The sequence below is a fragment of the Chionomys nivalis genome, chromosome 7, assembly GCF_950005125.1.
Source record: "Chionomys nivalis chromosome 7, mChiNiv1.1, whole genome shotgun sequence".
NCBI classification, from domain to species: domain Eukaryota; kingdom Metazoa; phylum Chordata; class Mammalia; order Rodentia; family Cricetidae; genus Chionomys; species Chionomys nivalis.
Genome location: NC_080092.1, coordinates 41,134,425 through 41,160,835, shown reverse-complemented (window position 1 = coordinate 41,160,835; position 26,411 = coordinate 41,134,425). Strand labels below are relative to the sequence as shown.

The 26,411-nt window shown below is 49.4% G+C and overlaps 1 protein-coding gene across 2 annotated transcripts in view; it reads left to right on the top strand.

Annotated features, from left to right (window-relative positions):
* The window catches only part of Wnt3a (Wnt family member 3A), a 45,815-nt gene that overhangs the window by 5,292 nt on the left and 14,112 nt on the right, over positions 1-26,411 (top strand). For both annotated transcript variants that reach the window (XM_057775856.1, XM_057775855.1), the window contains exon 2: positions 10,901-11,142. In XM_057775856.1, the coding sequence (XP_057631839.1) occupies positions 10,901-11,142 (242 nt within the window). The remainder of the gene's footprint in view (positions 1-10,900; positions 11,143-26,411) is intronic.

Here is a 26,411-nt window from a genome sequence, read left to right as displayed (position 1 = left end):
ATCACTCATGAGCGGAGTTTCTCCCCCACCTCTACTCTGGGGACCCAGGCGTGAGGACTGCCGGCCCAGCCTTGGGAATTTCTGCATTGCCTTCTTTTCTGGAAATCTGAAGAATTAGGCTATTTGGCTGAGAGGCTTTGGTGAGGACCATTTGGATCTCTGATGGTCCTCTGGAGAAGGAGGTTCTGCCTTCTGTCTGGCCCCAGTAGCCGTGCCCAAGGGAGTAGCTAACGGACAGGAGGCCTCATGGTGTGAAAGGGCTTCCCGAGGGTTTAACCTGGTACCAGCCTTGCAATCTGGGAGATAATGAGCTGCAGAATTCGAGGCTGAGGAAGGGAGCTGGACACCCTCCTGCACTTGCAAAGGCTGAAACTTCCAGTATGCTGCTAATAGTGCAAGGGTCACATGGCACAGCCCTCGCCCCCAACTCCACCATGTGCACCTGAAGGAACTATGTCCTTGTGGTGAGCTGATGGACACATACTGTAAAAAGTCCTGGGACTAAATCTCAGCAAGGCACAGGCCCATGATCAGAGAGGCCTCAGCCACACAGGCCACCTGTCCCAGGAGCATTCCTCTTCCTTGACAAACAGCACACTCCCTACATCTACCATCAGGGCTGTGACACCATCAAGCAGACTCACTAGTCAAGCTGTCAGGGTGGTTTCCTGACCTTGCTTTTTGCCCTCTTCAGCCCATCAGTAAGGCTGTGTTGAATGGACAGAGTCCTTCCTGTGGAAACCGAAGGCTGCACCTGAGCACAAGAGGACACAGGGACACGTTTTAATATTCCTAAAACCTTCCCCCATCCCACCACATGACAACCCTGCAGCCCTGAGACCTAGGTCTCCCTCCAGGGCTCCTCAGGTGACACCCTGGAGGTGTCAGATCCATTGGTGCTTCCACATTCCTTCGGTAGCAGAACGTGCTGCTGCCGCCCAGGGAGGCTGGCAAACACATGGCCGCCGGCGCGGGAGCCTCCCGCCTGCCAGGACTCGCTCAAAGTATGTGTCAGTAATCCTGCTGGCCCGGCGGGGCAGGACAGGCGCTGGCTGGGAAGGCTTCAGGCAGGGCCCTGTGCAGCCTGGAGTGAGGACGTGGGACCCCTCCCCAACTCAGAAAGTGCTAGAATCTCAAGGAGGGCTCCTACTTTCTGGGGATGCTGTCCATCTGTGAGAAGATCGCTGATCCTTAAGGAATCTCAGGAACACAGGTACCCTGGGGGCAGCTTTCCATCCCGTTGATTCCTGGGCATCTCATTCAAAAGAGTGTGCTTTGGCTGTCCGTGAGAGAGTGAGTCCCATACCCTGGGTCTAGGGTATGAGAGCCTGGTGATGTCACCGAGAGACTCAGTACTCCAGAGAGAAAGGCCCAAATAGCATGGATACTCCATCAACCCACAACATACTAGCCCAGGACCCTTAACAGCAGAGTCCTCTCTACCCATGATCCTCCTTGTTCCCTCTGGGCCTGGGCAGAGCCTTGGGAATCCCACCTGTCAGGATCCAACTCAGTGTTTACTGTACCTGATTCCATTCTAGCAGAGAACCAGAGAAGTCAGACAAGTGAGGCACCCCCTGCATCAGATCCAGATGCAGGGAGAGGTAGACGGTCCCAGACAGGCAGGTAGCAGGGCCCCCAGTGTACAGGGCTACCCTGGGAGAGAGGCCGCAGAGGCTCTGTCCCTGGGATATGGCTCAGTCCCTCTAAACTCAGAAAAGCAATGGAGACTTTGGAGTAGACAGTTTATATGTCCCACTCCTATTCTAAAGCTACAGTGAAAATAAGCCGGGCAGTGTTGGCACACGCCGATAATCCCAGCACTTGGGAGGCAGAGGCAGGCGGATCTCTGTGAGTTCGATGCCAGCCTGGTCTACAAGAGCTAGTTCCAGGACAGGCTCCAAAGCTACAAAGAAACCCTGTCTTGAAAAACAAAAAAAGTTACACTTAAAATAAAGTCTGACCACCTTGATGGATAGATAGGAAACTGAGGCCCAGGATACGAAAGGGTGTCATAGTAAGCAAGTGGATGGGTGGATCGTAAACACTGTAACCTGGGTCCCTCACCTATGCCTGTCCAAATGCAAGCAGCATCAGCACCCGTGCCAAGTTGCCTCCTCACGCAGCCCCTCTGTGTCTGCCCACAAGTTTCCACCATCAATGGCAGTGGGTCCCCTGCTTGTTCTTGGAGACTCAACACTAACTAACATGAAGCCAGTGCCATGGCACAAGGATGGGAAAATTCACTCGAGATCAAATAGAAGCTGGAGACCCTTGGCCCAGGGAGGCCAGTGCTGGCCCAGGCTAGGCTGGCCTGCTGCCCATCTCACAGTCCTGGACCAGCCTCCTTCCTCCCCTGCATGTCACAGCCAGCGTTTCTGCTATATCCCTGGCCAGGTGCCCGGCCTTTCAACAGGAGCAAGGGAAGGAGGAGGGAGAAAAACCATTAGTGTTTGCCGGCTGCAGGCGTGGCTCACGTGGCTGCAGCCACAGGATGAAACCTTGAGTCTAGGGATGGGGCTTTATTCCAAAACGGAGTTCTGCATGCTCCAAGTTGAAGGCGATGCCTACTCCTTTAAAAACAAACTATGATTAAGTAATAATAAAAAAATTAACAGCATTAATGAAAGTAAAGGCAAAAGGAGTCTGTGATCTGATCGGCATGACACAGGTATTTTCATTGGTGTGGGTTGTTCTTGTTTGACCCACAGATACATGCTTTTGCAAGGTTAAAAAGTTCCAGTACTGCTTCCTATGGCTTGGTTTAAACACCTGCATTTTGGGAACTTTTTGATGGTGGCCTTGGCAGTTGCATGGGGGTCTATAGTCCTCAGGGGCCACAGTCTGTTACCTAAGTGTGGCTGCCAGTTCTTCTGCTGAGATCCCAGGAAAGGCTTGTGGGGAGATATGGCCATACCTCTCAGAGGAATGGTAGGGGAACCCTCTGACTTGGGGGGGGGGGTGTCCAGAGGACTTTGTAATGTGACATCCAGTTGGACAGTTAAAATTCTAGCTGGAAGTCGAGACTGGAGGCTTCTCCCAAGAGGCTGTCCTCCACCCTGGTTGGCAGAGAGAGGGGAAATGGAATGAATTCCTCCTGTAGTGAATCACCAAGGCCAGGTGCAGAGAAATGGGTGCAGTGAGGGCGTGCCGGCCTCCCAACTTCTCCCCAGGCCCAGGCAGGGCCCTCCTGCCCTAGCTGTTTCCATCACCCCAAGGCAGGGTTCAGACCTTACAGTGACCTCCCAACCAGAGGAGCTGGATATGGATTAGGAGGGACTGATTACGAGATCCTAGTCTCAATTCTCTCCTGGGTGAAAGATGGGGTCACAGGGCTCTTTGTCCTTGTCGGGACACTCCTTTTCGCACATCAGAAGCGTCTCCGTGAAAGGTCTTGGAGCTCAGGGTGGGCACTAGGGACTTAATAAAGACTAGGTTCATATTGGCCAGGACCTCCAGCTTGTCTGTTTAGCTTGTGGCCATCTCTTGGGGGCTGTGAGCAGACAAATGTGACTGGCTTACTGCCAGGGCTCAGGTTTCATTGGTTCCTGTCTTTTCTTCAACTCCTGGTATCTCTTGGGAGTTTAGACCCGATATGACTTGGCCTTTAAGAAGGACTGGGGCCGGGCGGTGGTGGCGCACGCCTTTAATCCCAGCACTTGGGAGGCAGAGGCAGGCGGATCTCTGTGAGTTCGAGACCAGCCTGGTCTACAAGAGCTAGTTCCAGGACAGGCTCCAAAACCACAGAGAAACCCTGTCTCGAAAAACCAAAAAAAAAAAAAAAAAAAAAAAAGAAGGACTGGGGACTCCAGAGAGGCCAGTGGGATTCCAGATGAAGGAACCTAGGGGAAACTGTGTCCATGGATAACTCCTAGGAGAATGGGGTAGAAAGAGCAGTTGGTAAAGGCCCTTCAGACCCGACAAAGACGCTCCGATGCTTTGCATTTGAACTTACGCCTTAGAAGGTTCCTTGTCTGCGCAGCGTCTTTAGAGCCATGGAACAATCAAGCTGGAAGAAGCCTCCGATAAACGGTTCAAAAGCCATGTTTCCAGCCAGGCAGTGGTGGTGCATGCCTTTAATTCCAGCAGTTGAGAGGCAGAGGCAGGCAGATCTCTGAGTTCGAGGACATCCTGATCTACAGAGCAAGTTCCAGAGCAGCCAGGGCTACACAGAGAAACCCTGTCTCAAAAAACCAAACCAACAAACAGACAAAAAAAAACATGTTTCTGGCAATGGGCCCACCATGCTCTAACCCAGTCACCTCCTATTTAGCAACAGACACTACAAGAGTCTCAAAGGGCAGATCAGGCTAGACCAGCACAGTGTGTGAGATGAGACGTAATGGTTGTGGCCACCACACTCATCTCTCTTGATGACTCTCCCTTGGTGAAAGTAGTGCTATTGCTGTATAGGGAAGCAGGCCACCTTTGTAATGCTATGTCACTGTAGTATGGTGGCTACACATGAGCTCTGTTTGATGTATGTCTTTGTACTGGATTCATTCAGAAATGTTATTTGCTTGGATTGGAGCTTAATACATTTTAAGAACGTCATAGTGTATTGGGGCCCAGAAGATAGCTCAGTCAGTAACTGAAGTACCTGCTATACAAGCATGAGAATCTTTGTTTGATCCTCGGAACACACACAAAAAGTGGAAGGAATATAGTGGCATAGTTTTGAAATACGAGTATTGAGGAGGTAGAGACAGGCAGGCCCCTGGGGCTCACTGATCAGTCAGCCTAGTCTAGTCAGTGAGCCAGAAGTTCCAATGAGAGGCCCTGTAACAAAATACAAGGCACAAGATTGACCCCTTGGGAGCCAATGTAATGGAACTACTGTCTTTGCTGTTTTTGCCATATTAACCTGAAATCTTGGCACAGGTTCTACTCACGAAGCCTTGGCTTCTTGTCCCAGGGGGCCTTGGGTTTACCTGTCCTAGTTTGTCTAGCTGGAGGGAATCACAGGCAGGGTCTACAAAGACATCATCCATGAGCTTCCACCCAGGGGCCCAGGAGACCTGGAGCAGAGCACAGGCAGAAACAGGGCAGGAGTAATGAAAAGCAAATGCAGTATGAGGTGATCTGTGCAAAGAAAGGTCCTGAGAAGCAGCAGAAAGGAACAGATGTTCACAGGCTAGCTCAACGAGGTAGTGGCATGTGCCCCCAGAGCTGGGGCACAAGGTGCCCTAGGAAGGTGGTGGCATCTTTCTTCTTCTTCTTCTTCTTCTTCTTCTTCTTCTTCTTCTTCTTCTTCTTCTTCTTCTTCTTCTTCTTCTTCTTCTTCTTCTTCTTCTTCTTCTTCTTCTCCTTCTCCTCCTTCTCCTCCTCCTCCTCCTCCTCTTCTTCCTCCTTCTCCCCTCTTCTCCCTCCTCCCTCTTCCTCTTCTTCCTCCTCCCCCTTCTCCTCCTCCTTCTTCTTTCTTTTGTCTGGGTGCCAGGATTCATGGTAGGGTAGGAGAATCTGGTGTAAATGAGAAGGACAGTGATGTGCTCTTTGATTCTTGCCAAAGTAGAACAGATGCCCACAGAATCAAGAAACTTTTGCAGCTCACAGGCATCAGCCAGACTGGGGACGACAATTCTCACCTCACTCACATTGTTGAAGGGGTCATTTTGTACGTTTTTAGGACTGTGTTTTTGTTTGTTTGTTTTTTTAGAGACAGGTGTTTTCCTTGTGTAGCTTTGGAGCCTGTCCTGATACTAGCTCTGTAGACCAGGCTGGCCTTGAACTCACAGAGATCCACCTGCTTCTACCTCCCAGTGCTAGGATTAAAGACATGTGCCACCACCCAGTATAGGGCTGAGTTTTCCAGGAATGGCTGGCTGTGGCTCTGGGGCAGCCCCTGACAGTCCTTCTGTGGTCTTGGGACAGGACCACTCAGTCTCGTAGCTAGAAACTTCGAGGCAAACTCCATACGTCAGACCCAACTTCTGAAAGCACGCATAGCTAGACAAACTTAGACCTCCAGACCTTGGTGTGTGCCTCCAAAGTCTCAGTAGGAGGTTCTAGGCATACTTCTGGACCTCAGAACTATGGGAACACATCAGGGTTTGGGGTGCTGCCAGATTCTGGGCTTGGAAAAGTTCTGGAGAGAGGGGACCCAAGCAGGAAGTTGTTTGTCCTAGTAAGCATCTACTTCCTCTGGGTGTGGAGTGGTCCAGCCTCTCAGTCTATAGTGGTAGAGACTGGTGGACATTCGAACATTGGAGTCATATTCCAAACGGGATGGGAAATGGAGTTCTCATTCCCAGTTCTGCTGATTGCCGTGAGGGCAACACGATGCCTTTACAGCCACGGTTTCTAACACCACAGAGAGACGGGAGCTACCTTCATGGTGGGTGATGATAGCTTGAGAAGAAATTACGGATGCTCTTGCTGTTTACAGTATATAGACGTCCAGCGCACACCGTAGCATGAACCCTACAAAATACAAACTCGCTGTCCTTCCTGTAGCTCAATTGGTGTGGTTCCTCATGGTTGTATTGTCTCCACTTTTCCATCTGGGCTATTTTAGTTTTTAATTTCTATTCTATTCTATTTATTTATGTAGTTATTGTATGTATCTACTTGTATTTGTGCACATGCCACAACATGCTTATGGGGTGTCAGAGGACAACGTCAGAAATCTGTTCTCTCTTTCCATGGTGTGGATTCTAAGGATCAAACTGACGTTTGTCAGACTTGGCAGTAGGCCCCTTTACCCACTGATAAAGCAGATGAAGTGCTCTTGGCTTTTACGTTGTAGTCAGTCTCCCCTCATGCTGGTGTTAAGAAAGTATAAATCAGGTGTGGTGGTACACATTTGGGATCCCAGATTAGGGTGGCTGAGCCTAGAGAATCATGAGTTTGAGGGTAGCCTGGGCTACCTAGCAAGAGCGTGTTGCTCAGTAATGGTTGCCTGGCCGGGCATTAGTCAAGAAGGGGACGGAGGAGAAAGAGACACTCAGTAAATGGTAAGCTGGCCAAATGTCTGGGAGGACACTTGAAATAGCACTGGAAAGAATCAGAAGCTTAAGGTCATCCTTGGCTACATACGGAGTTAGAGACCATTCTGAGATACATGAGACCCTGTCTCAAAAAGCATAAAGAAAAATAAATTAGTAAATTGATGTTTAGCTTTGTACAGCTATCCCTCATCCCAGCACTCGGGAGGCAGAGGCAGATGGATCTCTGTGAACCTGAGGCTAGCCTGGTCTACAGGGTGAGATCGAGGATGTAGTTTGGTTAGTAGAGGTTTTGCTGGTACACGTAAAATCCACACCTGCGATCTTAGCACTCAAGAGGTGGAGGTAGGAGGATGAAGATCTCAAGGTCACCCTTAGCAATGTGACAAATTGGAAGTTAGTCTGAGACCCTGTCTCAGAAAACAAAAAACAGAGAGGGGGGAGGGAGAAGGGAGGAGGAAGTAATTAAACAAACTAAAACAAAACTAGATTGACCATCAAAAAAATCACAACCCAATTGAAATCCCGATATTAATGACTCCGTCATACAGCAGGCACCCTACCCCTTGCTCAGCCCTCTGTGTTCTGCTCACAAATCTTTCATGCCTGGGCTTTCCTGATGGTCTAGCTCTCAAGGAACAAGAAATGATCCAGGCTATGATTCAAGAGACTTAAGGAGCCCTTGGGTCCAGAGAAGGCTCTCTTCTACCTCCTTAAATCCATGAAGGAAAGCAGGAGGATCCTGCTGGAGATGCCCACACCCTAGCCTACCAGGGGAGGTGGCAAGCAGGGACCTGCCCAGAGGAGGGGAGGTAGAACAGGCTGACTCAGCATCCCCAGGAAGTGGGCTGGGAGCAGCCATGGACCTGGGAAGTCCCCTCTGTGCCTTCCCTGGGGTGAGAAGGGGCTGAGGTCTGACAACTCTATGTCACCTGCAGCAGTTTCACGGCTATGTGCCTCTGCCGCATCCTCTTCTTTAGCTCATCTCCTGGCCCCACATCAGCACCCTGAATGAGCCCTGACTTCTGGCATCTAAGAAAGGAGACTACCCACTCTTGGGAACTGGCCTCTGGTCCTGGGCCATTCCTATTGTGAAAACAGGCATGGTCAGATTCTCGTTTTCCGCTATTTAAGAAACTCGTAGTCTAAGTCTCCTGGTTAACTGCATTTGGAAATGAGGATGGCCCCTCTTTTGGGAGGATAGGCAGATGCCCTTACCCCTTCTCTGGGAGCCATGGCCACAGCTCAGTGGGTAGAAAGACTGCCTAGCATGGATGAAGCCTGTGTTTGATCAACAGTACTGCAGAAACAAGTGTGGTGGTGCACAGACACACAGGGAAAGCACCCAGACCATAAGATAAAATAAAAACAAATGCTTTAAAAGAAAAAAGAAAAGAAAAGAAAGAAACAGCACTCAGGAAGCAGATGCAGACAGATCTCTGTGAGTTTTAAGTCAACCTGGTGTACATAGCAAGGTCCATGAGAGTCAGGGATATATAGAGAGACCCTATCTCAAAAAACAAAAAAGAAAGGAAGGAAGGAAGGAAGGGAGAGAGGAAAGAGAGAGAGAGAGAGAGAGAGAGAGAGAGAGAGAGAGAGAGAGAGAAACATTGCCTAACTAAGGGGAAATTCTGCTTTCCCACAGATGGGAGAGTCTCGGGGTGAGTGCGGGTGCGGAGGACAATCGAGGACTGGTGGAAGGAGAGACAAAGTCCTTCTGGATCTACTGTACTAGGAGGAAAGCAGAGGGGCCTGACAAGACATGTTGGGACCTTCTGGCTTTAAGGTGTTCAGCCAAAAGTGCACGGTGAAAAGGCATAGCAGTGGGTTTCCTCCTTGGTCTAGTCTCTCTCTCTACTCTGGAAACCTGACCAAGCCCTTTCTCTCTGCCATCCTTGAGGACAAGAAGCACAGATCCCAGTCCACTCCATATGCCTGCATGGCAACCCTCAAGCCAGGACCTTGGACAGTGATCTCTGCCAAGTGTCTGCTTTCCCCATTCTCAAAGGTGCCCATATGGTCCATCTAGTGCCTGCTGGGGCACACAGCCATGGTGATCTGCACCTAGAGAGGAGAATACAAGCTAATTCCTACTCCAGGCAGGGAAGGGGACACCTTTGAACCAGACTAAATACATAAGACTCAAAGCTACTGAGAACAGTCCCTGCCTGCACCAAGCCTGCCTTCCTGTGAACATGCCTATCATAAGCAGATGTGCATGTAAGAAACCTACCCACCTAGCCCACAGGCCTTATCCATACCAAGACAGAGAGGAGGAAGGAGCAAAGAACAGGCCCTCCCTGTCATGAGGTGAACACAGGGACACAGACTGAACAGGTTCCTTGAGTGCTTCCAGAGATAGGAGAGGCCAGCACTATGTGGAGTAGACCCCAGAGATGGATGTGTTGGGGATGTGAAAACCATGAATTGGGACTGGAGGTACTTGATGGGATGTAAGCGTCATTTGAGGAAGCCATAGCTATGAGAAAACTCTGCTCTTCCCTCGTGACCAGTACCCAAAGACCTAATCAATCTTTCTTTTAAGTTGTGGTTCAAAAAAAGATGGCTAAGCTGGGTGGTGGTGGAACAGGCCTTTAATTTCAGCACTTGGAGACAGAGGTAGGCAGATCTCTGTGAGTTCAAGGCCAGCCTGGTTTACAAGATGGCTGTGGTGATGCCTGCAATCCCAGCAGTAGAAGTCTAAGGATCATTAAGTTCCAGCCTGGACTACATAGCAAATCCCAGGCTAGCCTCAGTTACAGAATGAGTTTTAATAGTGAGTGTTTCTAAAAAGCGGTGATGATAGCCGGGCGTGGTGGCCCACAGCTTCAATCCCAGCATTCAGGAGGCAGAGGCAGGTGGATCTCTGTGAGTTTGAGAACAGTGTGATCTACAGAGTGAGTTCAGGACAGCCAGACCTACACAGAGAAACCCTATCTTAAAAAACAAAACAAACAAACAAACAAAACAAAACAAGCAAAAACAGGGAAAAAAGAGAAAGTATTTGGAGAAATCCCTGCACATGTGCTAAATGTGTGTGTGGTCTTCCTGCATCGGTATTCCCTGCAGTATAGTGTGACCCCACTGCGTTAGGAACATTGTCATCTAGGTTTGGCATGTACAGAAGGGTGTGCAGACTGTGTGCAAATACCATGCTATTTCATACAAAAGACCTTAATATCTGCTGTGCATAGTGCACGTGTGTGTGCATGCACACACGTGTATGTGTGTATGTATGTGTGTGTATGTAGGCCAAAGGTTGCTGTAGGGTGTCTTCCTCTGTCACTCTCTTTGTTTTGGAGACAGGGTCTCTCACTGAACCCAGACCTCACTATCTAGACTGGCTGTCTCTCTTCCCATTCACCCTTGGTGCTATGGTTATTGATATGTGCCAATCTGGTTTTTACATGGATGCTAAGAATCCTGTCTCAGGACCTCATGCCTGCCTGGCCTTTACCTCCAGCCTTCTACCCATGCCCTACTCCACTTTGAGGACATCTGTTTTTATATCTTGGGGTGAATAGTCCAAAGTGGGAAGGAGTTAATTTAGTGCAAATTTCATACCTTGCCTTGGAAGCTGGTGTCTTCCCTGCCCCAGATCTGACCATTCCCCTCCTTAGGGAAGACCCTGAACTAGTCACTGCCATCTGCTCTGGGGTCCACTGAGACCCCTTAGCCACCATCCTCATCCTCTGCTCTCCATCCGTCTCTGCATCCTCCAGTGCCACAGGCTCAGGGTCCCTGGACCTCTACAGGGCAGGAATACTGGGCTGGTTTCTACACACAGTAAACGGTGACAGCTTGATATCTGATCCCCATCTCAGTTACATACTCAGCAGCATCCTGTCTCTAGGTATCCTTCATGGTAGAAGCAGCACCAGTCCCAGCACGGTATGTACACAGCCAAGTGTCTGTTTCCAGTGATGCCCTCACTAACCGCCTTGTCTTCCCACCAGGTCCTTGGCTGTGGGACCCCAGTACTCCTCTCTGAGCACTCAGCCCATCCTGTGCGCCAGCATCCCAGGTCTGGTGCCCAAGCAGCTGCGCTTCTGCAGGAACTATGTGGAAATCATGCCCAGCGTGGCCGAAGGTGTCAAGGCTGGCATTCAGGAGTGCCAGCACCAGTTCCGAGGCCGGCGTTGGAACTGCACCACCGTCAGCAACAGCCTGGCAATCTTTGGCCCTGTTCTGGACAAAGGTAACCTGGGCGGTTAGGATCATCTCTATGTGGGCATCACAAGGCCTTTCAAACTCCACCTGGCTGGGTTTCTGCCCTCCTCCCCCCAACCAATGCTTCAGGAGGGCCTCTGAGTGGGGGGGGGGGAGGAACTAGGGTGGGAGAGGCTTGGAGTGTGTTGGGAAGGTATGCCAGCTAGCAGGGCTTAGGGCTTCTCGGCTGATTTGGAAAGGAGAACATGGCAGGAGGGCTGGGTGTTGGTTAGCCTGCTGGCAAAGAGCAAATTATCCTAAAGTGTAGTGGTTAAGGCAATAATTACCATGTGTTGACCTCCTGCTGCCGGGGGTCAGGGGCTGGGCTGTCTCTGCTTCCCGGTGCGTCCCATCCACATGCAAGTCCACGTGAGGCTGGCTCAGCACCAGGTGCAAGAGAGGGCTCTGAATAGGGCCAAGACTTCTTTCTGTGGCTTCTGGGACTCAGGACAGAGGCAGAGAGGCAGAATCAGAGAGACCAAGAGAAGGAGAAACAAAGACATGGAGGAGGATTGGGGACAGAAGGGGAGAGAACACACACCAAATGAAAGCTTTCTTGCCTTAAAAGAGAGAGAGAGAGAGAGAGAGAGAGAGAGAGAGAGAGAGAGAGAGAGAGAGAGGAGGGAGAGAGAGAGAGAGAGAGAGAGAGAGAGAGAGAGAGAGAGAGAGAGGAGAGAGAGAGAGAGAGAGAGAGAGGAGAGGGGGGGGGGAAATCCTATAATTTAAATCACTTTAGAACATACAATCTCAGCACACTTAGCACACCCACAGAATTGCGACACCACCTCTTCTAATTCCAAAATATTTTCATCATCTCAAAAGGAAACCCCAAACCCATTACGCAGTGCCCCTGGCAACCACTGGTTTGCTTCCTACCCCTGTGGTTTTCTTATTCTGGACATTTCCTCTCTGTGTAATTATGCACTCTGTGGCCCTTTGTAGCTGGCTCCTTTCACTGAGTGTGAGGTTTACAAAGTTCATCTATGTTACCACACACATATCAATGCTTCATTCCTTTAACGGCTGAATACTATTCCATTATATGGTGTGTGTGTGTGTGTGTGTGTGTGTGTGTGTGTGTGTGTGTGTGTGTATACACCTTAGAATTTTATATGTAAAAATTTATATGTATAGGATGATGCCATCTGTGAATTTTGTTTCTTTTTTTAAGTTCTATAGGCATATATTCATTGCACTGGATTTTAAGAGGACATTTTAATACACATGTAGAAAGTATTTTGACGTGACCTAATTCTCTTGGCTAGGACATCATTCCCCTGTGGAAGCAGTGGAGAGTGGGTAGACCAAAACTGTGAGCAATGGATGTCTGTGGTTGGTGAGCCTCCCAGCCTCAGGTGCTTGCTGCAGAGGCCAAAATGCACTCAGCCCTTTGTGAGCCCCCCAACCCTATGCATCTGCTGGATGTTTCCAAACTCGAGGTACAAAATGGAACAGCAACCAGGGCTTTGCGAGTCTGACTTGGAAGCCTGGACACTGGACACTGTCCTCAAGAACAGTCTTGTGGAGAGGGAGCTGGGGCTGGGCACCTGCGGCAGTCTCACTGTGACCTTGAAGGTATTTAAATTCTTTCTTCCAGTCAGATCAAGGTAGACGACAGTGCCAGGAGCCTTTGGGGGTTCAGTTCCTCTGCTCCCTGAAGTCTGATACCCTGACTCTGTTTCCAACAATCTGCTGTGGGTGTGGCTCCACCCAGTTCCATCAGCCTCCATCCTCAGCCCAGCTGTTCACCTCATATAATGACATCCTGCTGTCAGCCCTGACCCTATGGTTCCTCTGACCCCTTTCACCCAACACCACCACCCACCATTGGTTTTCTCTCCTGGTTACATCCAGAAGTGTCAGCGTCCCTACCTATCTATAAAATGGGAAACTAATTGCAGTTTGCAGCTTCAGAGCTGCCAGTCAGGCTAATTATGCGGTCGCTCCCCACAGGAACAGTCACTGCAGCACACAGGCAAGCTAGGGTTCCAAGAGTGGTATGCCGAAAATGACTTGCAGTATGTGTACATGTGGCCCATCCTGGGTATTCATGGCAATGTGATCTAGGTGCGTGCAGCAATACAAATGCTAGTGTGTACACATGTCTTCCTACTTGACTGTGTACAAGCAGCACGTGTGTATTTTGTTGTTTTTTTTTTTGTTTGTTTGCTTTTTGTTTTTGTTTTGCTACAACAGTGGACCTGATACAAACAACTTGAAGAGGGAAGACTGGCTTCAAAGAATTCAGTCCATGGCTGCATGGTTACATGACTGCACTGCTGCATGGTTACATGGCTGCATGGCCGCATGGCTACATGGCTGCATGACTGCATGGTTACATGGCTGCATGGTTACATGGCTGCATGGCCACATGGCTGCATGACTGCATGGTTACGTGGCTGCGTGGTTACATGGCTGCATGGCTGCATGGTTACATGGCTGCATGGTTACATGACTGCATGGTTGCAGGGTTACATGGCTGCATGACTACATGGCTGTATGGCTGCATGGTTACATGGCTGCATGGTTATATGGCTGCATGGCTGCATGGTTACATGACTACATGGTTGCAGGGTTACATGTTTACATGGCTGCATGGTTGCATGGTTACATGGCTGCATGGTTGCATGGTTACATGGCTGCATGGTTGCATGGTAAAATGGCTGCATGGTTACATGACTGCATGGTTGCAGGGTTACATGGTTACATGGCTACATGGTTACATGGCTGCATGATTACATGGCTGCATGGCTACATGATTACATGGCTACATGGCTGCATGGTTACATTGTTTCATAGTTACACAGCTCTGCTGCTTCAGGCAAGGCGGTTGGAATGCATTACACACAGCTGCTTACTTCACTGCAACCTGGAAGCAGAGAAAGCAACAGAAAGGGGCCAGGCAGGGATGAAGATACCTTCCCAGGGCATGTCTCCAGCATGCTTCTACCCTCTCCCCCCAACTAGGCCCCATCTCTCAAAAACAACCTGACATTATGACCCTGTCACATCTGTTAATTACTTCCCAGCCTGGGATCCGATCCCCTCTCCCCACCTCTTCAGCGGGCAACATTTCAGTTCACAGCATCATGGTATTCTGGCAGTGGTGCGTACATGCATGTGCACGCATGGCTTCTGTGTGGGGCTGCACTCACATGCAAACCCATATATGGCTACATGCAGTGGCACCTGGGGTTTGCGGCATGCGCACATGTATGTGGAGCATGCACATGTATTTTCAGTGTGCATGCAGAACAGCTGCTTTTTACATGGGTCTCAGTACCTTGTCATGTTCATGGTCCCCAGGCAGGAGACATGTGTACAGGGAACCCAAAGTTCAGCATGGAGGTTCTCAGGACCTTGTTTCTCTGATAAAAAGAAAGCAGAAGGGACTTTGGGGGAAGGTGGATGCCTGTTCCGTTTGAAGGCTCCACAGGTAATAAAGGATGGCTGTGTTGAGTGGGTGAGGAGAGATGACCAACATTTCCCAATACCTGTGGTTGGAATCTGGGGTGTCCTCCACAGGCTCATGTTCTGGACGCTCAGTCCCCAGCCTGTGACCTGATTTTGAAGACTGTGGGGCCTTTAGATTCTGTGGTCTGACTGGCAGGCATAGACAAGAGAGGTTGGCCTTTGAAAATTTCAGCCTCTAGCGTGTGCAGCAGTGAGCAAGCCTGGCTCCTCTTACCACAGCCAGAACCTCTCGCCCTCCTACCTCTCTGTAATGGATTGAAACAACTAGAATCCTGAGCCAAAGGATTCCAAAAACATTTTTTTCTGTTGAGTATTTTATCACAGCAGTTAGTAACTCATGCATCCACCTCCACTGGGGAGTCTGTGGAAGCATGCTACTAGCCCCGTAATGCATCCACCTCCACCGGGGAGTCTGTGGGAGCATGCTACCAGCCCCGTAATGCATCCACCTCCACAGGGGAGTCTGTGGAAGCATGCTACCAGCCCCGTAATGCATCCACCTCCACAGGGGAGTCTGTGGAAGCATGCTACAAGCCCCGTAATGCATCCACCTCCACCGGGGAGTCTGTGGAAGCATGCAACCAACCCTATAATGCATCCACCTCCACCAGGGAGTCTGTGGGAGCATGCTACCAGCCCTATAATGCATCCACCTCCACTGAGGAGTCTGTGGGAGCATGCTATGCTACTAGTCCCATAATGATAAGGTGTGTCTCTCACAGGAGCAAGGAAGGCACCCACATAACCCACCAACTGTGTTTTAACACTGAGGAAGCGACAAACTTTTATATTCCCATTGCTGACAGATGGGGGTTTAGGACTCAGTTCCCCCATTCCACCAGGACTTCCTGTTTTCTTGTAGGTGCCTCAGTGGATGTGAACATTTTTTCTTGAACTTTCGGTTATATGTGTCCTCTTTTGAAAAATACCTATTCTGTTCTTGTTTTTTAAAAGTAATTTATTTTATGTGCATTTGGTGTTTTGCCTACGTACGTATGTATGAAGATGCTGGATCCCCTTGAACTGGAGTTACAGACAGTTGTGAGCTGCCATGTGGGTGCTGGGAATTGAACTCAGGACCTCTGGAAGAGTAGCCGTGCTCTTAACTACTGAGCCATCTCTTCAGCACCCCCTATTCTGTTCTTTTATTTGTTTTTAATGGGTTTATTTGTATTTGGTTTGGGTTATTTGTGGGTTTTTTTTTTTTTAAATAACAGTTTTAGTTTCTCTCTCTCTCTCTCTGTGTGTGTGTGTGTGTGTGTGTGTGTGTGTGTGTGTGTGTGTGTGTGATTTATGCCTCAGCACATATGTGGAAGTCAGAAAATAGGGATCTGTTCTCTCTTCCTATGATGTGGGTCCCAGGGACTGAACTTGGATCATCAGGCTTGGTGGCAAGCTCCTTTACCCGCTGAACCATCTTGCTGAGCCTGATAATTTGGTTTTAAGAGTCCTTTATGTATCATATAACGGATATAACATATATATATAATATAAATAAAGGGCTCATACATACATGTGTACATATGAGTATATGTATCTACATACTATATAATCAACAGTCACCTCTCAACAGCCTTTTAGCAGACAACACTTCTTTGCAAGTCCCTCATCCACTACATAACTTACCAATATTTTCCCACAATTTGTGGGCTCTTTCTTTATCCTTGGCACTGGGTTTCATGTAGCCCAGGCTGCCCTCAAGTTCCTAATTTTCTTGCCTCCACCTCTTGAGTGCTGAGATTAATAAGCTTGCTTTAATACATTTTCTTGTAAGAGTCTTATAGCCTCAAGGCAGATGTGATGGCCTGTGACTTTATTCCCAGTACTCAGGAGGCAGTGATCTCTGTTAAGTTCAGGAATGGCCTTGTCTATATAGAGTTCCAGGCCAGTCAGGGCTACACAGTGAGAGTCTATATTTAAAAAAAAAATTAATTTTAAAAATAAATAAAAATAAAAGGTAGAGTCCTATAGCTTTAACTCTGGCATTTAAGTCTATTATTTTGTTTTAATCTAAAAAATATTTATTTTATAGGTATGGGTGTTTTGCACGCATATGTGTGTGTGTGTGTACCACATGCCTGGTACTCACAGAGGCCAGAAAATCACCTAGGATTGGAGTTACAGATGGTTGTGAGCTGCCATGTAGATGCTGGAAATTGAACCCGGGTCCTCTGGAAGAGCAGCCAGTGTTCTTGAACACTAAACCATCTCTCCAGCTCCATTTGATATTTTTTGAGTAAATTATTTTTGTTTATGGTATGAGAATGGGATCCAACTTCATTCTTTTCCACGTGGAAATGCAACTATTCAAACGCCATTTATTGGAAAGGGCATTGTTTCCTCATTGAGTGGTCTTGGTTCACTCATCAAAAATCAACTGGCTCTATTTGCATGTATCTATGTGCAGGTTTTCTGCTCTATTCCATTGGTCTGTAAGATCATCTTCATACTAATGCCATGCTGTTTTCATGTCTATAGCTTTGTAGTGTAGTTTTTTCCCCCTCAAGATTGTTTTGGTTATTTGAGGCCATTTATACTCCAAATGCATGTTAGGATTCACTTATAATTTTTTAAAGATTTATTTATTAATTTTTGTGAATAAATATTTTGCCTGCATGCATGTATGTGTATCATGTATGTTCTTGGTGCCCACAGAAGTCAAAGAGGGCATCAGATCCCCTAGAACTAGAGTTATAGACAGTTGTGAACTGCCATGTGGCGTTGAGAACCAAACCGAGATCTTCTGAAAGAACAACCAGAGCTCTTAACTCCTGAGCCATCTCTCCAGCTACCACTTGTAAAAATACTTAGTGATCTTAGGGATTGTGTAGGACCTGAAGGAGGAGGAATACTGCCACGCTAATAGTGTTAAGTCTCCTGATCCATGAACATGGGATGTCTTCATGGCCCTGCTTCCCTTACGTGATTCTTGATAGTTTCCATCTATGTCTTGTACATTGCCTTTTAAATTAGTGGTTACTAAGTATTCCTTCCATTTTTGTTCTATTGTAAATGATCTCTCTCTGTCTCTCTCTCTGTCTCTCTCTGTCTCTCTCTGTCTCTCTCTCTCTCTCTCTGTTTGATTTTGCTTTGGTTTTTCAGGGTTTCTCTGTGTAGTCCTGGCTGTCTTGGAACTTGCTTTGTAGACTAGGCTGGCCTCAAATCCACACTCACAGAGTTCCACCTGCCTCCCAAGTGCTAGAATTAAAGATGTGCACCACCACCCAGCTCTTTCTTAAAATTAATTACTGTTATTCACATGAGTGTTTTGCTTGCACATGTCTGTGCACCACACACATGCCTGGTGCCAAGGAGGTCAGAAGAGGGACTCAGAGTTGCAGACAGTTGTGAGCTGCCATGGGTGCTGGGAACTGGACCTCGGTCCTCTGCGAGAGCAACAAGTGCTCTTAACCACCCCAGCCCTATCTTGCTTTTCTCACAGTGTAGACCAGGCTGACCTCGAACTCACAGAGATCCTCCTACCTCTGCTTCCCGAGTGCTGGGATTAAAGGCATATGTCACCACTACCTGGCAAGGATCTTTTAATATATTTTTTATTTTATTTTATGTGTGTGTGTGTGCATGCACAAGTATGCAAGGGTCTGTGGAGGTCAAAAGGGGTCGTTGGATCCCCTGGAACTGGAGTTACAGATGGTTGTGGAGTGCCATGTGGATGTTGGGTCTTCTGCAAGAACAGTTCACATTCTTACCTGCGGAGCCATCTTTCCAGCCCTGAGAGAAATTTGTTTGTATTAAATAATCTACTCTTTTGATCTTTTGGAATGATGTCAAAAATTTTATGACAATCTATTATGAAAAGGTTTCTAGATGGGACGTGGTGGCACACATCCTTAATCCTGGTACTTAGGCAGAAGCAGGTGGATCTTTTGAGATATCATCTTACTATGTTGCCCAAGTTCTTGAATACCCCAATTCAGGCACTCCTACTGCCTCAACCTTCCAAGTAGCCGAGACTATAGACCCAAGCCATCTGTTCATCTTTCTTCCTTAAGTTTTGTGGAAAACAGAACTGGAAGGGACCAGAGTTTCCCAAGGTGCTGTAGCTAGTGGCAGCACCCCGTCCTTGATTTCTAGGACAAATTCTTCAGGGCTGAGCACACTCTAGAAGGACCCAGAAATCTTCCAGAGCCAGAGCTGGGACGTGAGAGGTTCTGCCAGTGGGTGTAGCATACGATAGTAACCCCTCATCGCACACTTCTGGTGCACACAGACCGTGCGTGTGTGACCAGCATCCTATGGGTACACCCAAGTGTGCGCTGGCATGTGAGTGTGTGGGATGGCTGAAAGGCAAGGTGCTGGTGCCTGAGGGTATCCTGGAGGGCTTCCCTGGGGAGATGGCACTTAGTCTGGACCATGAGGGACTTTCTCCTTTCTTCGCTTTCTTTGAGGAGGCCGAGACAGTCGTTCCCAAGAGCTGTTTGGGAATTCCGCATACAGAAGTTGGTAGAATCCTAAGTCAGGACACTGAAGGAAAATGAGAGCTCATCACCCTGGCTGCAGACTCTCCAGGCAGACAGTAGTATGATCACCCTGGGGAGGCCCAGGTGAGAGGAGCAGAAGGGCCAGGAAGGCAGCAGGCCTCACCAGTATGGTTGAACTGTTTCTGGCATGGCAGGAGCAGTGAGGAGAGTAGGTACGAGGGCTGAGGAAAGAGACAAGCTGTTCCTGAGGTGAGCAACCCATCACATTCATGTTGTTGGGTGAGGGTAGGGAAGTTGCAGAGTATTGAGGGTCTCCCCAGGAGGCTCTCGAACAAACACTCCAGGCTGTTTAGGGACAAGCAGCTGCCACAGGTACTTAGGCGGTTCTGCCCCAGAGAGCAGCTAGTCATGTCAGTTTTGGGGTTGAGGGCTGCACCTGCCCACATTCCTCCACCTCCCTCTCCTCCTAGAAGCCACCTTTGAGATAGAGTGTAGGGTGCCTGGCTTCAGGAGCCCATCCACTTTCCCCTAGCAGCACTGGAGGGTTTCCTGCTGGAGGGCAGCCTGCACCCCTGCACAGGAGAGCAGCCTGCACCCCTGCACAGTCCTCTCTGTGGTTTGCTGCTTCCTCCTTTCACTTTGTCCCCTCCACTCCCCCAAAGTCCTCATCCTCCCTCTCCTTATGTCCCCCTCCCTGTGTCCCCCTCCCTAGTTCTTATTCTCCTTCTCTTCTGGTGGCCAGGGGAGGAAGGAACCCTCCATGTGCCCCCAGAAAGGCTGGCTCCAGAAGCCCTTGTGCCCCCCACCCCCTGCCTGCACGCTGGCCTCAAAGTAATCAATCTGATTGGATTAGGGTCAGGGCAACCCTAATCGTGTCAAAGGTTACCCTAGGCTTTGTGGCAGGGACCACAGGGGTGCCTGGCCACCCCTGCCGAGGTGGCCTCTGTTGAACAGGGTTTAACATCTACCAGCCAGCCTTGAGGAAAGGAGCCAGCCTCTTGCATCCATGTAAGCGTGTATATGAGATTGTGCATCCATGTGTTATATACAAATGTGTGTGCATGTGTTTTATATATACATGTGTGTAGGAGTGTCTTAGGTGGGCATGTGCACTTGGGAATGTGAATGTGTTTAGTGTGCATATTAGCTAATATTTCTACATATGTGTCCATTCCTAAACATGTGTCAGTGTGCATCTGTGTGGCTGTGCCTGACTTACATGGGTATGTATGTGACTAGATGAATGTGTGTGCTGTGTATAAATGTGTGCAGGTGTCTGCATGTACCAGTGTACATGTACATTTGTGCACCTGTGTGTGCCTGCATCTATACTGCATGTACATATGTAGATGTGTAAATGGAAGTTACACACAAATATACATACATGTGTGCTCACATGCATTGTATACACACATGTGAGCGTCCAAGTGTCTCTGTGTAGGTGTGTCCATGTACACTGTACATGTGTGTGTGCATATGTGTGTGCACTGAGCATGCATGTGTGAATGAGGGCCTGTGTGAACACATGACAAAGTGTGTGTTCACCTCTGACCCAGTACCATCCACCCTGTATCTGTCTGACCTGAGACCTGGGCTGAGCCTGAGGAAGAAGCTCCAGCCCCTGGATGCTGAGCTAGAGTCTAGATTGCTCTGCCTTTTCATCTAAAGGTAGCAGGGAACTAACTACCTGCCTTGGGTCAGGAAGCATTCGAAGAATTTTGAGTACAGGATGATTTTGAGCAGTTTATAAGTCCCTTGGGGCAGTCCCTAGGCACTCAGAAGCAGGCAATAGGTGACTCTCCTGTCTTGACCTCTGGCAAGGTAAAATGGGTGGGGTGGTTGCAGGCAAAAGCTGGGCAGGGTAGCGGTCACAGGATGGAGGTCAATGAAACAGCTTGTCTGGCTAGGAAGGAGGCTGGTGAGAGGTGCAGAGGCTGCGGGGTCTCAGAGTCCAGGGCAAGGCTCTTAACGTGTGGCCTTGTAAGGGGACTGATTCTCCTGGCTGAGCGAGACAGTTACATCTAGAACATAAAAGAGCTTGGCCTGGAGTCTGGAGCCTGGAACCCACAGTCATGGAAACCGGGGTCTCTTCCTCTACCTACTGAGGTGACAGAGGTGGGTGCTTATAGACCTTAGGTTCTCAGTGTCTGCTGGGTATTTAGATCCCTGCCTTTGGTCAAGCCAGGGAGGAACTTATTTTTTTTTCCCCTAACTTACTCCCTGATCTACTTGGGGTCTGAGCAGGGAACTATAGCTTGGCTTCCTCCCCTCCCCCAGGCATGCCCCCTTCCTGATGACTGGCCTCAGCATCATGGCCCCTCAGGGGGTGGTCCTCCACCTCTCTGTGTGTGCTCAGCCTATGGAAGGACCAGCTCCAATGGGGCCAGTCCGCGAGACTGCCGGAGCCTAGGGCCCTGGAGGGACAGAAAGGGCAGCTTTTTAGGGAAGCATAGTCCCCAAATCCAGGTTGCGACCCCTGACCCCCCCATCCGAAAGTGTTACCATTTACGATGCGTTGGGGGTGGGGGCTCCCCTGGCTCTGGGGGCCTCTCCGGTATATCATTAACTCTCCGCTGTGGGAGGGGGGACCCCGGCCGACATCCCACTGAGCTCGGCTCTGAGCACAATGTCCCTGCGAGGACGACAAGATTAAGCACAAGGGAAAAGTGAAAATGCTGTTGGCGATTCACACGCCCTTCGGGGTGTTGAATTAAAGCGTCTGAAAGAGGATTTCCCCTCGCGCCCGACGGCGCGGCGGGCAGCGCATACTTCCAGGTTGCTATGACTGGCCGGCGATCGCCTAATCACCGGCCAGGGGGAATTTCATATAAAATATCGCTGGCCATTGTGGGGCTAACGCGGCGTGACAGTGTCGCACAAAGCCGGATTCATCAGCCCCAGCAGGTCAGCCAGGCGCCCGGCCGCGCGGGCCCGGGCGGTGTCAGGGGCCGCGGCCACGGTGGGGCACCGGCGCATTCCGCTCTCAGGTGGCTCCGGGGCCTTTTGTGCCGCCGTGTGATTACCAAATGCCACCGCGACACCCCCTCCGGGCCGCACGGCTCCTCGAGGCCAGGAAAAGGGCCTGGGGAAGGAGGGACGGTGGGCAACCTCGGAGGGGAGACGCCAGGGCGGGGCCTGGGGCTGCAAGCTACCAGCTGTGGCTGCACCGATCCTCCTGTCTGCCCTCTGCCTGCTGTGCTGAACGCTGGAGGGGGAAAAATAGTGGGTGTACGGTGCAGGGTGGCATAGGTAAGGGTACCCCTCTGCCTCCTGGGATTTTCTGGTTCTAGCCCCATGCAGGGTGGCTTCAACAGGTAGCTGGCCCTAAACACATACATAACATAACATACTATCCTAAATATATATGCACCAAACTTTGGTGCACCCAATTTCTTCTAAAAAAATAAAAGTAGTACTGAATTTAAAGGTACAGATTAACATCAACCCATTAATAGTAGGTAAACATACACACACATACATACAGGATGACTTTAAATGGATCCTCCTGCTTCTACCTTCCAGCTGCTGGGAGCTGGAGAGATGGCTCAGCAGTTAAGAACACTGATTGCGCCGGGCGGTGGTGGCGCACGCCTTTAATCCCAGCACTTGGGAGGCAGAGGCAGGTGAATCTCTGTGAGTTCGAGACCAGCCTGGTCTACAAGAGCTAGTTCCAGGACAGGCTCCAAAGCCACAGAGAAACCCTGTCTCGAAAAACCAAAAAAAAAAAAAAAAAAAAAAGAACACTGATTGCTCTTCCAGAAGAACCGGGTTCAATTCCAGTGCCCACGCAGCAGCTCACAATTGTCTGTAACTCCACTTCCAGGGGACCTGACACCCTCACACAGACACACATGCAGGCCAAACACTCAGTGCACATAGAACTAAAATAACTAAAGCAAATAAGAAAAAGGATGCCCCACCATGCTCAGCTCATCCCTGGTTCTTGAGAGCAGACACCTTGAGTATCGCTCATCTTGCATTTCTAGTTCTGAGCCTAGGGCCTAGCTCATTATGGCCGCTCATATTCTGGGAAGTTGGGTGGCTGGGTAGATGGGTGGTAGATGGCTGGAGGAATAGAGGATAATGGATGGGTGGATAGGTGGATGGATAGTAGGTGGATAATGGGTAGATGATAGGCAGATAGTAGACAGATAACTGAATGGATGGTGTTTGGTGGAGGATGGGCAGATGATAGTGAAACAGATGGATGGGCCTGAAGAACGTCTAGATGAGTAATGCTTGGCTTAAACCCAGTAAGACCACAGCAAGGCTGGTCTCTGGGATTGTTTCTTCAGGCGGAATTCACTTCCCACCTCCCAGGATCTGACTGAAGAGACACTGGCCTCAATTCATAACCCTCCCACCTCAACGTTCCTGTTGCTGGCATTTCAGGCATGAGCCATGACACCTAACTTGGAATTTGCTTCTCTTATAGAACAGTTTCTTCAGGGAATTCCTTTTCTTCATCTTTACCTATACCCGATGAATAGGCAGTTTTGGGACTGAAGACAGTAGGTATCTAGCCCCCAAATCTCATCTCAGCTCTGCCTCAGATGACTCCCGCAAATCGGCAGCCCTTGCCTGTAAGTCTTGAACTCAGCAGTCCACAGGCACCCACCTCTTCTTCATCCGAGGTCCAACACCCATTCGAAATGAGGCATGTGGCTACTGCTGGAACTGGTTCGCTTGTATCCAGGAGTGAAGGCTTCCCTCAGCCTTCCCCTTTCTGCTGGCCACTTCTGCTGAGTCAACAGAAGCTGAAACCACTAACGAAGCTGTTGCTGTGGCGGAAGACTTGGCAGTGTTGACTAAGCCACCGTGTCACTGTGTCTTCCCCCAGGGTCTTGGGAGAGCCCTATTCCCATTCTCTCTCTGCAAGGGAGATAGCTCCGGGACAGGGGTTTATTCACAGTGTTTTTCTAAAACCCTGTATGAGTCTAACGAAAGTAATAGATTTCTTCTCTGAGAAAACATGTCTGTTCCCAAGACCCCTGAAGTATGTGAATCTTAAGTCTTGCCCCTGATTCCTGGATGGAACCAGTCTTGCTGGATTAAAATTCTTGCCATCATAGGACATCACCTGAACATTCTGGAGCTTTTTTTCTGGATATCCTACAGACATGTTCTTGATTATTATTAAATATCTTAAACATAGAGATGTATTTGCAGGAATGGTGTAGAACTCTAAGGTCCCCTCACACAGCCTTCCACACTGCTGTGGTACAAGATCTCACTGTATTCATCAAAACTGTGATCTTGCCAGACATAGTTGCGCACGCCTTTAATCCCAGAACTTGGAAGGCAGAGGCAGGCAGATCTCTGAGGGTCCAAGACCAGCATAGTCTATAAAACAAGTTCCAGAGCAGCTAGTGCTGTTACACAGAGAAACCCTGTTTCAAAAAACAAATCAGAACGCCAAAAACAAAAAGCTGATCTGTCGCGAAAGCCGGTGTGACCTGGATGACCCACTTCATGCCTCTGTGTCCCTTGAACTCCACTATCCTTCCCTTCGTCACCATTTTGAAGGGAGAACCTTAATCAGGCTTTAGCTGTTGCCTCCAAACCCTCAAATGCAGACAATACATTTAGAGCAAGAAAATCTTGACAACAAGGCAGTCCTTCTTGGGAGGCAGATGGTATCTAGTCCCTGCTTGGAATGTGGACTCCATCCCTTGCTTGAGGTGGTGTCGGCCAGATGGGTGCATTTCTGCAATCCAAGTGCATAAGAGGGAGGCAGGAGAAGCACGAATTCCAGGCCAGCCTGGGCTATGAAAACCTGTTTCAAAGCAAAAATAAAAACAATGGTGTGTGCCAGGTTTCTCCAACATAGAGTCAAATAGTTCTCCCTGGTCACTGACCAGCATCTTGGGGAGGAACTCCTTAAAACTCTGTGGCTGCAACTTGCATTCAACCTTCGTTTGCCATAATGTACCATTTCATGTTCACCTGGCCGGTGGGCTTTGCAGCCTGCAGTTCCTCTCCTGGCCTCTCCAATGGAGTTTTTGGACCTATCTGTAGAGGATTCTTTGTCTTTATTTCTTCCCCAGCCAATTGAAAGTCAGCTCCAGAGCCTACCTTGCCCTGGCTTGATCAGGAGCCCCACCTCCTCATTTGATGCGAGGGGAAATTGAGATTCAGTGGCAAAGGGAGCACTTTTCAGCTGACTGGTGACGGAGCTGAGCAAGAATGAGCTGCTGTCCTCTGCAAGTCTAAACTCTGAGTTGCTCTCTCTGGCTCCTGAGCGCCCTTCCCCTCAAGTGTGTCTACCAGTTCCAGGCTGTTTGCTTGGGTCCTGATAAGCTGGGAGCCTGAAGCCCTTGTTCTGGGCAGGGCAAGGGCAAGGCCTAGAGTGCTGGTCCCCCTTATCTTTTAGAGCCAAGAAGGGAGAGGGAGGGGCATCTGGGTGACACTTGGGCTGGATAAGGTAACCTAGGGCTCCTTCAGACTTGGAATGTGAGGGTGCAGACAGGGAAGCAGGATTCTGACTGCACCCAGGAGGAAGGTACTTCAAGGGCTCTGCCCCAGACTCTCTGCAGGAGAGTCTGCCTCTGGCGAAAGCCTTAGAGGCACGGGGAGCCTGCTGTCCTTTGACTCCTTCAAAGATAAAATAGGGGTGGAGATGCAGCTCAATTGGTATAGTCTTTGCCTAGTGCGGATAAATCCCCCAGGTTCCATCCAGCACTACTTAAAACAGGTGTGGTCGCCCACAGGTGTAATTCCAGCACCTGGTGGCGTTCAGGGTCATCCTAGGGAAGCTGCAGGCAAAGGAGTCCCTGCCTTAAAAAACAAATAGAAAAAATGAGGATAGAGCCGTACTGAGCGGAGGGCAGGAGGGGTAGTGGGTGTGTTTAGTGAGGCTGGTGTTTACTCACGGCACCTCAGCTCCAGGCTGTCGTCAGGAAAGGAAAACAGGGCGGAGGGCTTTTCAAGAATGTGGGGGAATGGGGGCGTGCACACCTTTAATCCCAACACTCAGAGGCAGGTGGATCTCTGTGAGTTTGAGGTCAGCCTGGTCTGCAAAGCAAGTTCCAGGACAGCCAGAGCTGTTGCACAGAGAAACCCTGCCTTGAAAACCACACACTCCACCCCACCCCTATCCAACCCCCCCCCCCCAAAAAAAAAACTGGGAATGAGTGGAGTGTCTGTTGTGGTTCCAGTTCCATTCAAGAGCACACAGTGTGGTAGGGTCTCAGGTGGGGGTTGCCTCCCCAGAGTAGACTTACTGCCCTTTCAGCCCAGAACTTCTGCCCTTCTTCTTGATATCACAGACAGCTAAGGGGTAACCTGTGTTCTGGAATGGAAATACACAGTGGACAAGATCCAGTCCCCACCCTTGGAGATG